This window comes from Hyaena hyaena, unplaced genomic scaffold, assembly GCF_003009895.1.
Source record: "Hyaena hyaena isolate Hyena2069 unplaced genomic scaffold, ASM300989v1 scaffold_97, whole genome shotgun sequence".
NCBI lineage: Eukaryota > Metazoa > Chordata > Mammalia > Carnivora > Hyaenidae > Hyaena > Hyaena hyaena.
In genome coordinates this window covers 272,487-284,511 of record NW_024080728.1, presented here as the reverse complement: position 1 = coordinate 284,511, position 12,025 = coordinate 272,487, and the positions used below count along the sequence as shown (strand labels likewise).

The following is a 12,025-nucleotide window of genomic DNA, read 5'->3' as shown; positions in this document are numbered from 1 at the left end:
TATAAATATGTAGTAGATTTATGTATACTGACCTTGTATCCAATAACCTTACTAAACTGACTAATGGATTCTAACCAACTATATGTACATGTTTTTCTATTTTTTTATGTACAAAATCTTTGAATAACATCAATTTTATCTCTTTCCCATCTTTATATCTCTCATAGCTTTTCTTGCCTTCTCCTTCCAGAGATGATTTATGTTTGCTTCTGCCTGGAATGTATGAGGACTAGAACTTTGGCACTGCCACTCTTCTAGGGGCACCTTAGTCTAATTTACGGGATTGAGATGATTGAAGTTGGACTATAGTTCTGAGAGAACTTACAACAGGTTCATCCTTATGGTAGCCATTAGAGGTTCTAAACCAAAGCAATCTCTATAGTTTTGGTCCTTCTAGATTATCAAATATGGATTGGCTTCTTGGCCTCTCAGCCTTACCCTCTTTAGTCAGCAAAAATCCCCAAAGGAAGAAGCCCACCTAACACCAGGCTCACCTCCCTGGGGTTCCTCTTCTTCAGGTTCTTGCATGGCGATTTTTGCTATCTTATAAGCTCTCTATAGGCAGATGTGCTTTATGTTTGATCTAACTATTCTAACTTCCTAATGGGTGGATTGGCCTGATTGCCTCGTATACCATAAACAAAGCAGAAGTAAGTACTGAATTATTGATTATGACAGGTAATGGATTAATAGTAGCTAAAGGGAAATAAAAATGGAAAAAAATGGAATGCCTCACCTATTAGGATACTATAGTCTAGCAGAGAGGTGAAGACATTATACATGAATATTTTTCTTTTTTTTTTTCTTTTTTTTTTTTTACAAATAGTTTATTGTCAAATTAGTTTCTACATAACACTCAGTGCTCATCCCCAAAGTGCCCTCCTCCATGCCCATCCCCCCCTCCCCCCCACATCCATCAGTCCTCAGTTTTTGTCAGCATTCAAGAGTCTCTCCTGGTTTGCCTCTCTCCCTTTCCCCCACCATTTCCGCCCTTCTTCTCCCCCTTGGTCCTCCGTCAAGTTCCTCCTAATCCTCCTATACGTGCAAACATATGGTATTTGTCCTTCTCTGCCTGACTTATTTCGCTCAGCATAACACCCTCAAGGTCCATCCATGTTGCTACACATGGCCAGATTTCATTGTTTCTCATTGCCATGTAGTAACATGAATATTTTTCTTAATGTTTTATTTTATTTCTGAGAGAGAGAGAGAGAGACAGTGTGTGCAGGGGAGGGCCAGAGAGAGAGGGAGATACAGAATCTAAAACAGGCTTCAGGCTCTGAACTGACAGTCAGCACAGAGACCGACACAGGGCTCAAACCCACAAACTGTGAGATCATGACCTGAGCCGAAGTCGGACGCCTAACTGACTAAGCCACCCAGGCGCCCCTATACATGAATAATTATAATACAGGATAGCAAAAGGGGTGCCTGACTTTGACTTATGTCATGATCTTGTGGTTCCTAAGTTTGAGCCCCATGTAGGGCTCTATGCTGACAGCTCAGAGACTGGAGCCTGCTTTGGATTCTGTGTCTCCTTCTCTCTCTGCCCCTCCCCAACTTGCACTCTGTCTTTCTCTTTCTCTCTCTCAAAAATAAACATTAAAAACATAATAAAATAAAAAGATAGCAAAGGATGAGTGAAATGAGAGGCACAATGTGCTGCAAGTATTGAGGAGGAGAGTTCAAATTTGGCTGTAGGGAACTGGCTAAAGGTTCATGAAAGATAAGCATTTAAGAAACCTTGAAATAGGACAGGTAGAAATCAACAGGGAGAACTTCCCAGTCGACAGAGTGATGGCAAGTAAGGAATGATGTGGCAGAAAACTCAGGGCATTTGGGGGGGAATAGAGAATATAATTTGATTTGTTTAGAACACACAGTAAGTACACTGTGGAAACTCACAGGCCTCTGAAGAAGACAGATAGCAACCAGTTATGAATATCAGGCTAGAGTTTGGACTTCAATCAATAGATAAAAACAACCCTTAAAGGGGTGTATATATAAGGTACAGGAACAGGGAATAGGGGAGTGGGAGAAGTAAAGAAACAAAGACAGACAGACAGGAAGCCATGTCCAGAGCCATGATTAGACATACTGATCTGGCTGTTTGGTTCTCTTCACACAGAGTAATGAGTATCAGCCAGATGTGGGACTTGATACTGGATACTCTGGGCAAACAATGGCAGGACATGAATGGTTTATTGTCTCTCTTTTCTACTAGAAAAGTTAAATGGCGTTCTTGGGCTTTCATTCTCTCACATTCTCACACATATAAATGGGCCTGGGACCAGTGGTCTAACAACAGAAACAAAATGCCTACATTCAATAGCAGCCATATAAAAATAAGAGAAGGAATTCTCAGCTTTCTTTTGATTCCTAAGAAAATAGAAAAAGTTTCTCATGTGTCAATTATTTCAAATGTCTTTTTATCAAGAGAGGTTAGATCTGTGTTGGTATCACATAAATAGTAGTAAGCGATAATAGATCCTTCATATCTTCTAAAGTGACACAGGGATTTTCAAGCTACTGTAAAAATAATACTGGCAATAAACATTAGTTCTTGATACTGATATTTAATAAATGGCTGATAAAGAATAGGCCAGGAGTATAAAGTGATTAGGTATCTAATTCTCACCTCTCCTCCCTGAAGTAAAAAAATTAATAAAGAAGCGATCTATACTCTCAAATACTTAGAAGTAGCTCAGAATTTAGTTTAACTATCTGATTAGTTATCACCAATTTTCTGTTCCAAGAATTAAATAAAAACAAAAAGACTGAGACTATCCTATCCAACTGTTAAATCACATAATATATAAAAATCCAAGCCAACTTAGCTGAACAAGTTATCCTACAACTGATCATTCTTCTCCTTTGCTCTCTTTTTCTATAACTTACTGTAAAATATTTTTCTGAATTTAATGTTCATACAGCTCTCTTTATAGTATGTTAGATTCAAGAGGTCAGGAGTCATGTCTTATATATATATAACTCCCTATCTTTAGCACCTAGAATAATACCTAATACACAGGTGGCATGCATGTGCATGTACTCGAGTATGTGTGTGTGTGTGTGTGTATGTGTATAGGATAAATGGGTACTTAAAGGGAATGGGCCTTAGAAAGAACACGAGAACACGATGGGGAGCCTTGATGGCTTAGTTGGTTGAGCTTCCAACTTCAGTTCAGGCCATGATCTCACCACTTTTGAGTTCAAGCCCTGCATTGGGCTCTGTGTGGACAGCTCAGAGCCAGGAGCCTGCTTCCAATTCTGTGTCTCATTCTCTCTCTGCCCCTCTTTCACTCATGCTCTCTTTCTCTCAAAAATAAATGTTAAAAAAAAAAAAAGCACGAGAACAAGAGAGAAAAGAAAACTAATTTGACAATCAAAACTTCATTAGCAATTTCCCCTGCTCACGCTCTCTCTCTCCCTCCTAGAAATAAATAAAAAAAAAAGGGGGGGGCGCCTGGGTGGCTTAGTCAGTTGGGCGTCCGACTTTCGCTTAGGTCATGATCTCGCGATTCACGGGTTCGAGCCCTGCGTCGGGCTCTGTGCTGACTGCCAGCTCAGAGCCTGGAGCCGATTTCGGAGTCTGTGTCTCCCTCTCTCTCTGACCCTCCCCTGCTCACGCTGTCTCTCTCTCCTAGAAATAAATTAAAACAACAACAACAACAAAAAAAACCAACTTCATTAGCATTTCATAAAAAGTTACTCGAAGAGGAATTCTTACCTGACGTGTCATTACAAAATATGCATACATTGCCATGGCACTTCCATAAGTGATAAAGTAGGTGACTGGCTCCATGATGTCCCAGGAATATTCCCACCAGGTGAGCCGGGCCAAAATGCCAAACTGTGTGGCCATGTAGGCAAGTCCACCCCATAGCACCAAAGTGGTCCTCTTCTCAGCTTTTCTGCTAATCTCAATTCGTACCTATGGGGCAAACATGATCAGTCAACCATAAGGCATTTTGACAAAGAACCAATTTTAAATTTAAACTGTTCTACATTCATTAAAGAAATAGGGATTGTAATCAAGACATGTTAGTCTCAATTCTAACAAATGCAGTTTGTCTTCCTAAATAGTATCTGTAGTTTTTACTGGATAAAATATTTTATTTTCTTAGGCCACTTGTATTTTGTGTTTCACCCTAGAAGTAGATGAAAATATGGTGAAACTACAGGAGCAAATAAGTAAGGGTTTACAACTCTTCATCCAACTACACAATTATGTTCTTTGCAGGAGGGATATGAAAACATGTCAGTGTTCTCTTACTGTGGTATAGGAGATTTAATGTTTCATTCCTTAAGAAAGGGGCGTGCCAGAGGGCAGAACAGCACAGTGAATCCGAGTGTGAACTCTGGATTCAGAGTGGCTGCATTCAGGCCCTAATATGCAAATCATTGTCAGTGTCATTATAGAGTTGTTCTGAGGACTAAATAACAGAATACAGGTAAAATACTTAGCACAATTTCTGGCACATAGTAAACATTCAATCAAGGATAATTATTTTGTTACAGCTGATATGTTAAAAAATACTTTACATTTTGAAAAGACCAAATTTGAAACTCATCCTCCTTTAAGGGAGTTCAAGTTTAACTGATCACATTCCTAATGGCCTTAAATTTACTGAGGATAACCTTGAGATACTGGTTATTTTTAAAGAAATCAGAAAAAGCACAATATTATTTGTTGCCTTTCTTAATCTCTGAGAGTCTGATTTCTTAAAATGAAAGTATTTGCATCATCATTAAAAAATAAGATAATTATAAATTCAAGATAATTATGAATTATCATGAATATTCTTCTATTGCATTTTAGATCTATAGAATCATTCTTAACAGCTGCAAAATAATCCATAAATATTAATTCTTAACTTGGCTAAAATCATTACCCATTACGTTCAGAACTTTTCCCAAGCAGCAATTATTTCAATTTTTGTTGCAAAGGTAGTAAATCTGGTTAAGGGCAGAAATTTAGACTTCAAAGTTCTATGTCCTTTAATTCCTTTTTAAGTCTTTTCTTAGCTTTGACCAGAAATTTTTTATGGTTCAGTCCCCAAAGACAAGGGACTAGTTTGACTGACATTAACTCAATTACCAAAAGAGACAGATGAAAAAAAAAGCAAACATCTATATTCTTGAAAAATTACTGGTGAAGAGGAAGGTCTGAGATTTGAATTGGCACCTTTTCCAGGGGAGCCAGTTGCTCTTTGAGATCCTCTAATCTTTCAATAAGCTCCCTTTCCTTGTTTAACTGGTGCTGCTCGATGCACAGTGTGGTGTACAGCTGCTGGACGAGTGTCTTTACATCGTTCAGTGTTGCTGCATTTTCGTGGCTTAAGAGGTCTGAAAAAGAGGGGTTACAGTTTTTAAAGGTACGCCTTGGCTGGAGAATTGCTCTTCCCGGGCCTATTAGACAATGATGAGAACAAGACAGAGTCATCCACTACAGAGAACCCACCATCAGTTTTTTAAAGGAAGGGATAGTTCCTTTAAAATTTTTTTTAATGTTTATTTATTTTTGAGAGAGAGAGAGCGAGAGAGAGAGCATGAGGGAGGGACAGAGAGAGAGGGAAACACAGAATCTGAAGCAGGCTCCAGGCTCTGGGCTGTCAGCACAGAGCCCAACGCGGGGCTTGAACCCATGAACTGTGAGATCATGACCTGAGCCGAAGTTGGATGCATAACCGACTGAGCCACCCAGGAACCCTGAAAGTTCCTTTTTTATTTTTTTATTTTTTATTTATTTTTAAATTTTTAAAAATGTTTCATTTATTTCTAGGAGAGAGAGAGACAGCGTGAGCAGGGGAGGGTCAGAGAGAGAGGGAGTCACAGACTGAAACAGGCTCCAGGCTCCGAGCTGGCAGTCAGCACAGAGCCCGACGCGGGGCTCGAACCCACTAACCTTGAGATCATGACCTAAGCGAAAGTCGGACGCTTAACCGACTAAGCCACCCAGGCGCCCCTGAAAGTTCCCTTTTTAAAAAGAGGCATCTACAAATCCTAGAAAGTAAGTTCATATTTGGGCAAATTGAGAATTTTGAAGCCAACATCTACCATTATATTCTTGGAAGTCAAAATGCTACAAAAAAGGCTACAAGTAATAGTAATCTTCATTAGATAAAAAATTTAAGGCAGTATATTAAAAACTAGTAGAGAGGTTCAGAATCAATCTGATTATTATGCTCATTAAAATGCTTCTCTAGAATTTATCTGTGGTCTTGCCATTTCAACTGGTGATTTTCTTCCTGTTTAGCACCTGAGGAAAAAATACACAGTATTTCAAATTTGCAAATACAAATGTATAAATAAAAATATAATTATCCTAAAAAGATTAGCCTCCATACACCTTCCCCCATACCAACTTTTATTTATTCCTGTTGGGAAAAGACACAGAATGGCAGTTTGGACTTCAATATCATGTTTTAGAGGGCATGAAGTTAAGAGAATGATTGAAAGGTAAAAGATTAAATTCTTTTTAATTTAATTCAACATTTTCTTCTAAGAACAGCATGTGTTTCCAGAAATCTAAAAATTATGTTTTGAGAATATAATAAAAAATCAACTATCTGAGCTGTCAAAGAATAAAAAAAAAACACACAAGAAATAAAGCTTTTGTTTTCAAATCTTATTAGCCTTGGGAGGCCTGGGTGGCTCAGCCAGTTAAGCATCTGACTCTTGATTTCAGCTCAGGTAGGATCTCACGGTTTGTGAGACTGAGCCTCATGCTGGGCTCTGTGCTGACAGTGCAGAGCCTGCTTGGGATTCTCTCTCTCCCTCTCTCTCTATGTCCCTCTCCTGCATGTACACGTGCTCTCTCTCTCTCAAAACAAACAAACTTAAAACAAAAATTAAACTATTAAAAAAATCTTATTAGCCTTAAATGTGACATTTTGTTAGGTAGAGCATAAGGTCAGTCCTTTTCTAATGCAAAATAAGCCACAGTCAGAATTAGCTATGTATTTAAACTTTTTTCAAGGATGTCCTTTAGTACAGTTAATCAAAAAATTCAATCAATGAAAAATTCAAATAAGGACAGTGAATTGGATTACAGAAGAGCTGATACAGTAAAATGGGATATACCTAGGACAGTATCTTGCAACTTCAGTAAATATGTGCTGAATTAATGGGAACAGACAAAAGCAAGAGCGCCCTGAGTTCTAGAAGTCATCTATGTCAACACGGTTTTCTTTCAATGGAAGCCATAGCTCATATTTGCATATGGCTTTACATTTTCCAAAGTTACCAGGAGAGAAAGCTGCACTCTAGAAGGCAGTAATTTGTTAGGAATATCACAGTGGAGCAGTAGTTAGGGTCCATGTTTCCTGATCCCATGACTGGAATGGAGTTATAACGTTTCTACCATACAATAATATTTCTCCTGAAAGCGTGTTCCCCTTTCAAAAGACAATTCCTTAAGTAGTGATCAATTATCTATGATTAATGAAATCTTTTCACATATATTATATCTCATGTTATCCTCACAGTAACAGGAGTAAACTTGGTGCCCAAAATTTATAAATGAGGAACTTGAATCCGAGAAGTAAGTTTAACAAATGTATTTGTATTAGTTACTGATCTAGTCACTACAGAGGAAAAAAACAAATCTGAGGTGGTTGTTCTCCTTAATGAGGTCTAATAATATTCATGAAATTGCAGAACCAGTAGGGAGTAGACAAAGATCTGACTGGGAGTCCATTGGCTTTCTTATTTTATGCTCTTTTTCCATTTTAATTTTCAACACTTTAAGTACTGTGTGGGGAATAAGTTTAGGAATTCCCTGAATTTACACCAATGGGTTAACAAGGTTTAGGATGAAAGCATCTCAGATTAGGTAAAGAAGGTGGAGGCACCCCCAGTATAGAACAAAAGCACAGAGGAACAGGAAGCCACAAGATGAAAGCATCCAAGATTAGGTAATCAAGGATACATAATCAGGGCTGAGGGAGCACCCTCCACCCCCAACTTTGTACAACAGCAGAAAGCTGCTTTCACAGGAGGGAAGGACCAGAACAGGTAAACAGGTAAATAGGCTATAGACCACAGCAGGGTCAAGTTGCCTGAAGCAGAGCTACTTAGCAAAACAAAGGTACCTTGTTGACCCTGAGGTAGCATGCTCGGTCTGTCTTATCCCCTAGGTAAGCTAAGATAAACAGACTTGCCCAGTGTCTGCTGTAAACAACCACTTGCCTGTACCAGGATTTTGTTTTGTATTGACCCAAACCCCTTATACTACATATCTCAAAACCCCCTTTCTCTCACACACAAGCTAAGGTTCACAGTTTCATTGTCGCTTTCTGCATGTCCATCACGTGTGTAAGCCTTCTGATCCTAGTAAAAAGGGAGCAAGGACTCTTCCTCGGGACTCGTCTCCTCCTGGACATTAGCCTCTCTCGCATCTTAATCCTGTGTCCACTCTCTTGCTGGATAAGAGAGAACTCCAGACCCAGAGTCTATGACAGTACTGTATTTGCTCAGACGTCCAAGGAAGGGAGGGAGGGGGAGGGAGGAAGAGAAGAAGTGAGGGGAGGAAGAAAAAAGGAAAAGAAGTAAGCAAAACTAAACAATTTCTTCTCTTCCTTTTCCTAATGGAGCATGGATATGTTAATGATCAAACATGTAGAGATAATCATTTCAAGTTATGATTATCCTGAAAATCCATAAAATTGGAAATCAGGCTTGGAAACTGTTTTACAAAAAAGTCTCTATTAGAATATTATTCATTGAAACCTGTTAGTTTAAAAATTAATCTTTGTATTATGGGCTTTGCTGTGTAGAAAACTTATTTTTGGTATCAGTCTTTTCTTTTATGGTTTCAGGGTTTTATGTTATAGTTAGAAAGCTCTTTTTCACTTTAAGGTTATAAAAAATATTTCTCTTTTGATTGTCTTTCATTATTTTTAATATTCTTTTTCTTCTTCAAAATCTAAGTTTTTGATCCACATATTCTTTGACACAGTCTTCCACTTCCAGGTATTTTTCTTACATATACACTCAGAGACTTCCTAAGTGACACATATTCAAGATTATTCAATGCTACAATATATACACTACAGCAAAAGATGAAAGCTAAATAAAAGTCCATCAAAAAATTCTAAAATAAGCAGTTAAGTAAATGGTGATATACATTCATACAATGCAGTACATGTGCAATACAATGTGAAAAAGAATGAGGAATTCTTTATGTACTGGTATGATAAGATTTTCAGAATACATCATTAGATGAGAAAAGCAGTTTGGTGGTTTTATACCTTGTCAATCTAGCCAAACTGGAATTATGTTTTCCAAAATACCCATCCCTGCATGGTTCAAAGATAGTGTTAACCAAATGAGAAATTCAAGTGAGATTTTGGAAGGCAGAAGCGATGCAGAAGCCATTATGATCTGAAGGCTGTCGTGGGTAGTAGTGAGAGATGCAGGTGCCTAGAGATGCCAGCTTGTGCTTGTTTTCCCGTGCTCTGCATCTGGCTCTTTTTTCTCAACTGCTACCTCTGTTGATGAATGGCACACCCAGGCCCACAACCAGATGCAGCCTTCTAGAGCTCTGCTGTCCAAAACAGTAACCATGAGTCACATGTAGCTATTTAAGTTTATATTAACATAAAATTTAAAATTCAGTTCACCAGTCACACTAGCCATATTTCAAGGGTTCAATAACCACATTGACTAATGTCTACCATATTGGACAGTGCAAAAATGGAACAGATACATTATCATAGATAATGTATCTATCTAGCAGCACTGTCTTAGGGATTTCTCTATCAGTCTTCCTTCACAGCCCTATCCTAATAGTTAGATGTATCCGAATTTCCAGGTTCCTTCGCAAGCTTTGATTAATCTCCCCATGCCATCACTTTAAAATTAGTGATTTTTTGTGGAAACTAATTTGACAACAAACTATTTGTAAAAAAAATAAATAAATAAAAAAATAAACATTAAAATTTTTTTAAAAATTAAAAAAAATAAATAAAAGTTATTTAGCAACAGAAAAAAAAAATAAAATAAAATTAGTGATTTTTTTCTGACCTTCCAAGCTCCAATTTTCACGCATCCTTTTTTTCACTGAAGTTTTTATTTAAATCCCAGTTAGTTAACATACAGTATATACTGGTTTCAAGTGTACAATATAGTGATTCAACAATTCCATACATTGCTCAGGGCTCATCAAAACAAGTGCATTCCTTAATCTCCTTCACCTGTTTAGCCCATCTCTCTAGCCCTCCCCCCCACTTCTAGTAACCATCAGTTTGTTTTCTTTCTTTCTTTTTTTTTCTTCATCAGTTTGTTTTCTAACTATCAGTCTGTTTCTTGGTTTGCCTCCCTCTCTTCTCTCGCTGTTTTTCCTCCTTTGATCATTCATTTTGTTTCTTAAATTCCATATGAGTGATATCATATAGTATTTGTTTTTCTCTGACTTATTTCACTTAACATAATACTCTCTAGCTCCATACATGTGGTTGCAAATGGCAAGACTTCATTTTTTATGGCTGAGTAATATTCTGGTGTGTGTGTGTGTGTGTGTGTGTGTGTGTGTGTGTGTACCGACTCTGAACAGGCATGACTAAAGCCCCAGTAAACTCAAGAGATTTGGCTTTATTTTGTTAGATTTTCTTGTCAGGAAGAATATAGTTCCAAAGTATTATCATGGTCGAGAAAAACATCAGTCCCAAACCTTTGACCCTGAAAAACTTACCCATATATTTGGAGATGAAATTATAAGAAGAGAGCAGATAAATCTGCTAATGGCTTAACAATACAACTTTTGGATGATGTGTGTATGCTTCACTAAAAATGCAATGAGGTATTTATTATGTTTCTGCATATGTCATCAGTGCCAGGAAATGAAGGTACAGAAAGGCAAGGAGATGTGCTAATTATTGGGGTTAAAAGTCTTTTTAGTTACTAGAATGGTTTGAGAAGGACTTTGGCTATTTTAGTCTCTGATCAGGTATTTCTTATTGTTTGTATTTGGTTGGCCTACTCAACCATTTCTCTCAAATTATTTACATCATTAAGAGAGAAGCAAGGTTTCCAATATCCTCTGGAAGGACAAATGGGGAAAAGGGCTTAGTGGTGCTAATCAAAATAATTCTCCTTAGCACAACAACTTTCAACAACCAGTGAAATACAAATTATATTCTCTTCCTTCCCAATATTAAGTGGAAGGCAGTTAATCACTACTTCAATATGGACTGAGATAAAAGACCTTTTGTGGTCCCTTTCCATACTTCTCCCTCCATTCCAGATTTAGATTAGGTTTTAAAATCATTTAATTGCTAAAACAGTTCCTCTTCTCATCCTGCAGCCGACAGACGGCAATACAGCCATACACAGCCACGCTAACCCAGAGAATGTATCAGGGCTTGCAGTGAGCCTTACTGCTGTGACCTGCCCCCTTGGTTCAGTTTCGGTTTTTTTCTGCCTCTTCCCTTGCGCATTTGGGGTTAGACTCCATATTTAAGTATCCATAATACTTACAGACTGTCAACCCACATTCATGTTAAATGGGCCTTTATGAGATCCTCTATCAATACGCCCTCTATCCTCAGTGCCTGATGGAAGTGTGTGAAGTTCAGGTTTACTGGTACACAACATTCATACAGCATTTTTAGTTCTAAAGTGCTTTCCATCAACAGGGAATAGAAAAATAGGAGAGAAATGTAAAAGTTAGGGGGTGAGTAGAAAAAAATAGTTTCAACAGTTAAAAAAGTATCCTGGAAAAGTCTTTCTTCATTCCTTCTTTTAACTTTTATTAGATCTGTTCCATCTGCTCCCTGTGTATATAAAATCCTTGTGTTCCTCCTCATTGTCTGACACCTAAGCCCTAGTACTTGCGATTTCTTTTCTGTTTAGCCTTTTTAATAAAAAGGGTTCCAACGTGGGGAAGAGGAATATCTCATGTGGATGATAGCTAATCTTCTCAAATACAGAAATTCAAATTGCTCTTTACTTGATGCAGCTGAAAATGAGTGGTGACTTGGATGCCAGCAATATCTTCCTCAAGCAGGGAGAGGAAGATAAT

General features: G+C 37.9%; 1 protein-coding gene across 1 annotated transcript in view; it reads right to left on the bottom strand.

Moving 5' to 3' along the window:
* MCU (mitochondrial calcium uniporter) overlaps positions 1 to 12,025 on the bottom strand; it is a 199,565-nt gene that overhangs the window by 8,678 nt on the left and 178,862 nt on the right. Inside the window, exons 5-6 of the mRNA XM_039235220.1 lie at positions 5,189 to 5,349; positions 3,731 to 3,934 (exon numbers count right to left, since the gene is read on the bottom strand). Coding sequence (XP_039091151.1) covers positions 3,731 to 3,934; positions 5,189 to 5,349 — 365 coding nt within the window. The remainder of the gene's footprint in view (positions 1 to 3,730; positions 3,935 to 5,188; positions 5,350 to 12,025) is intronic.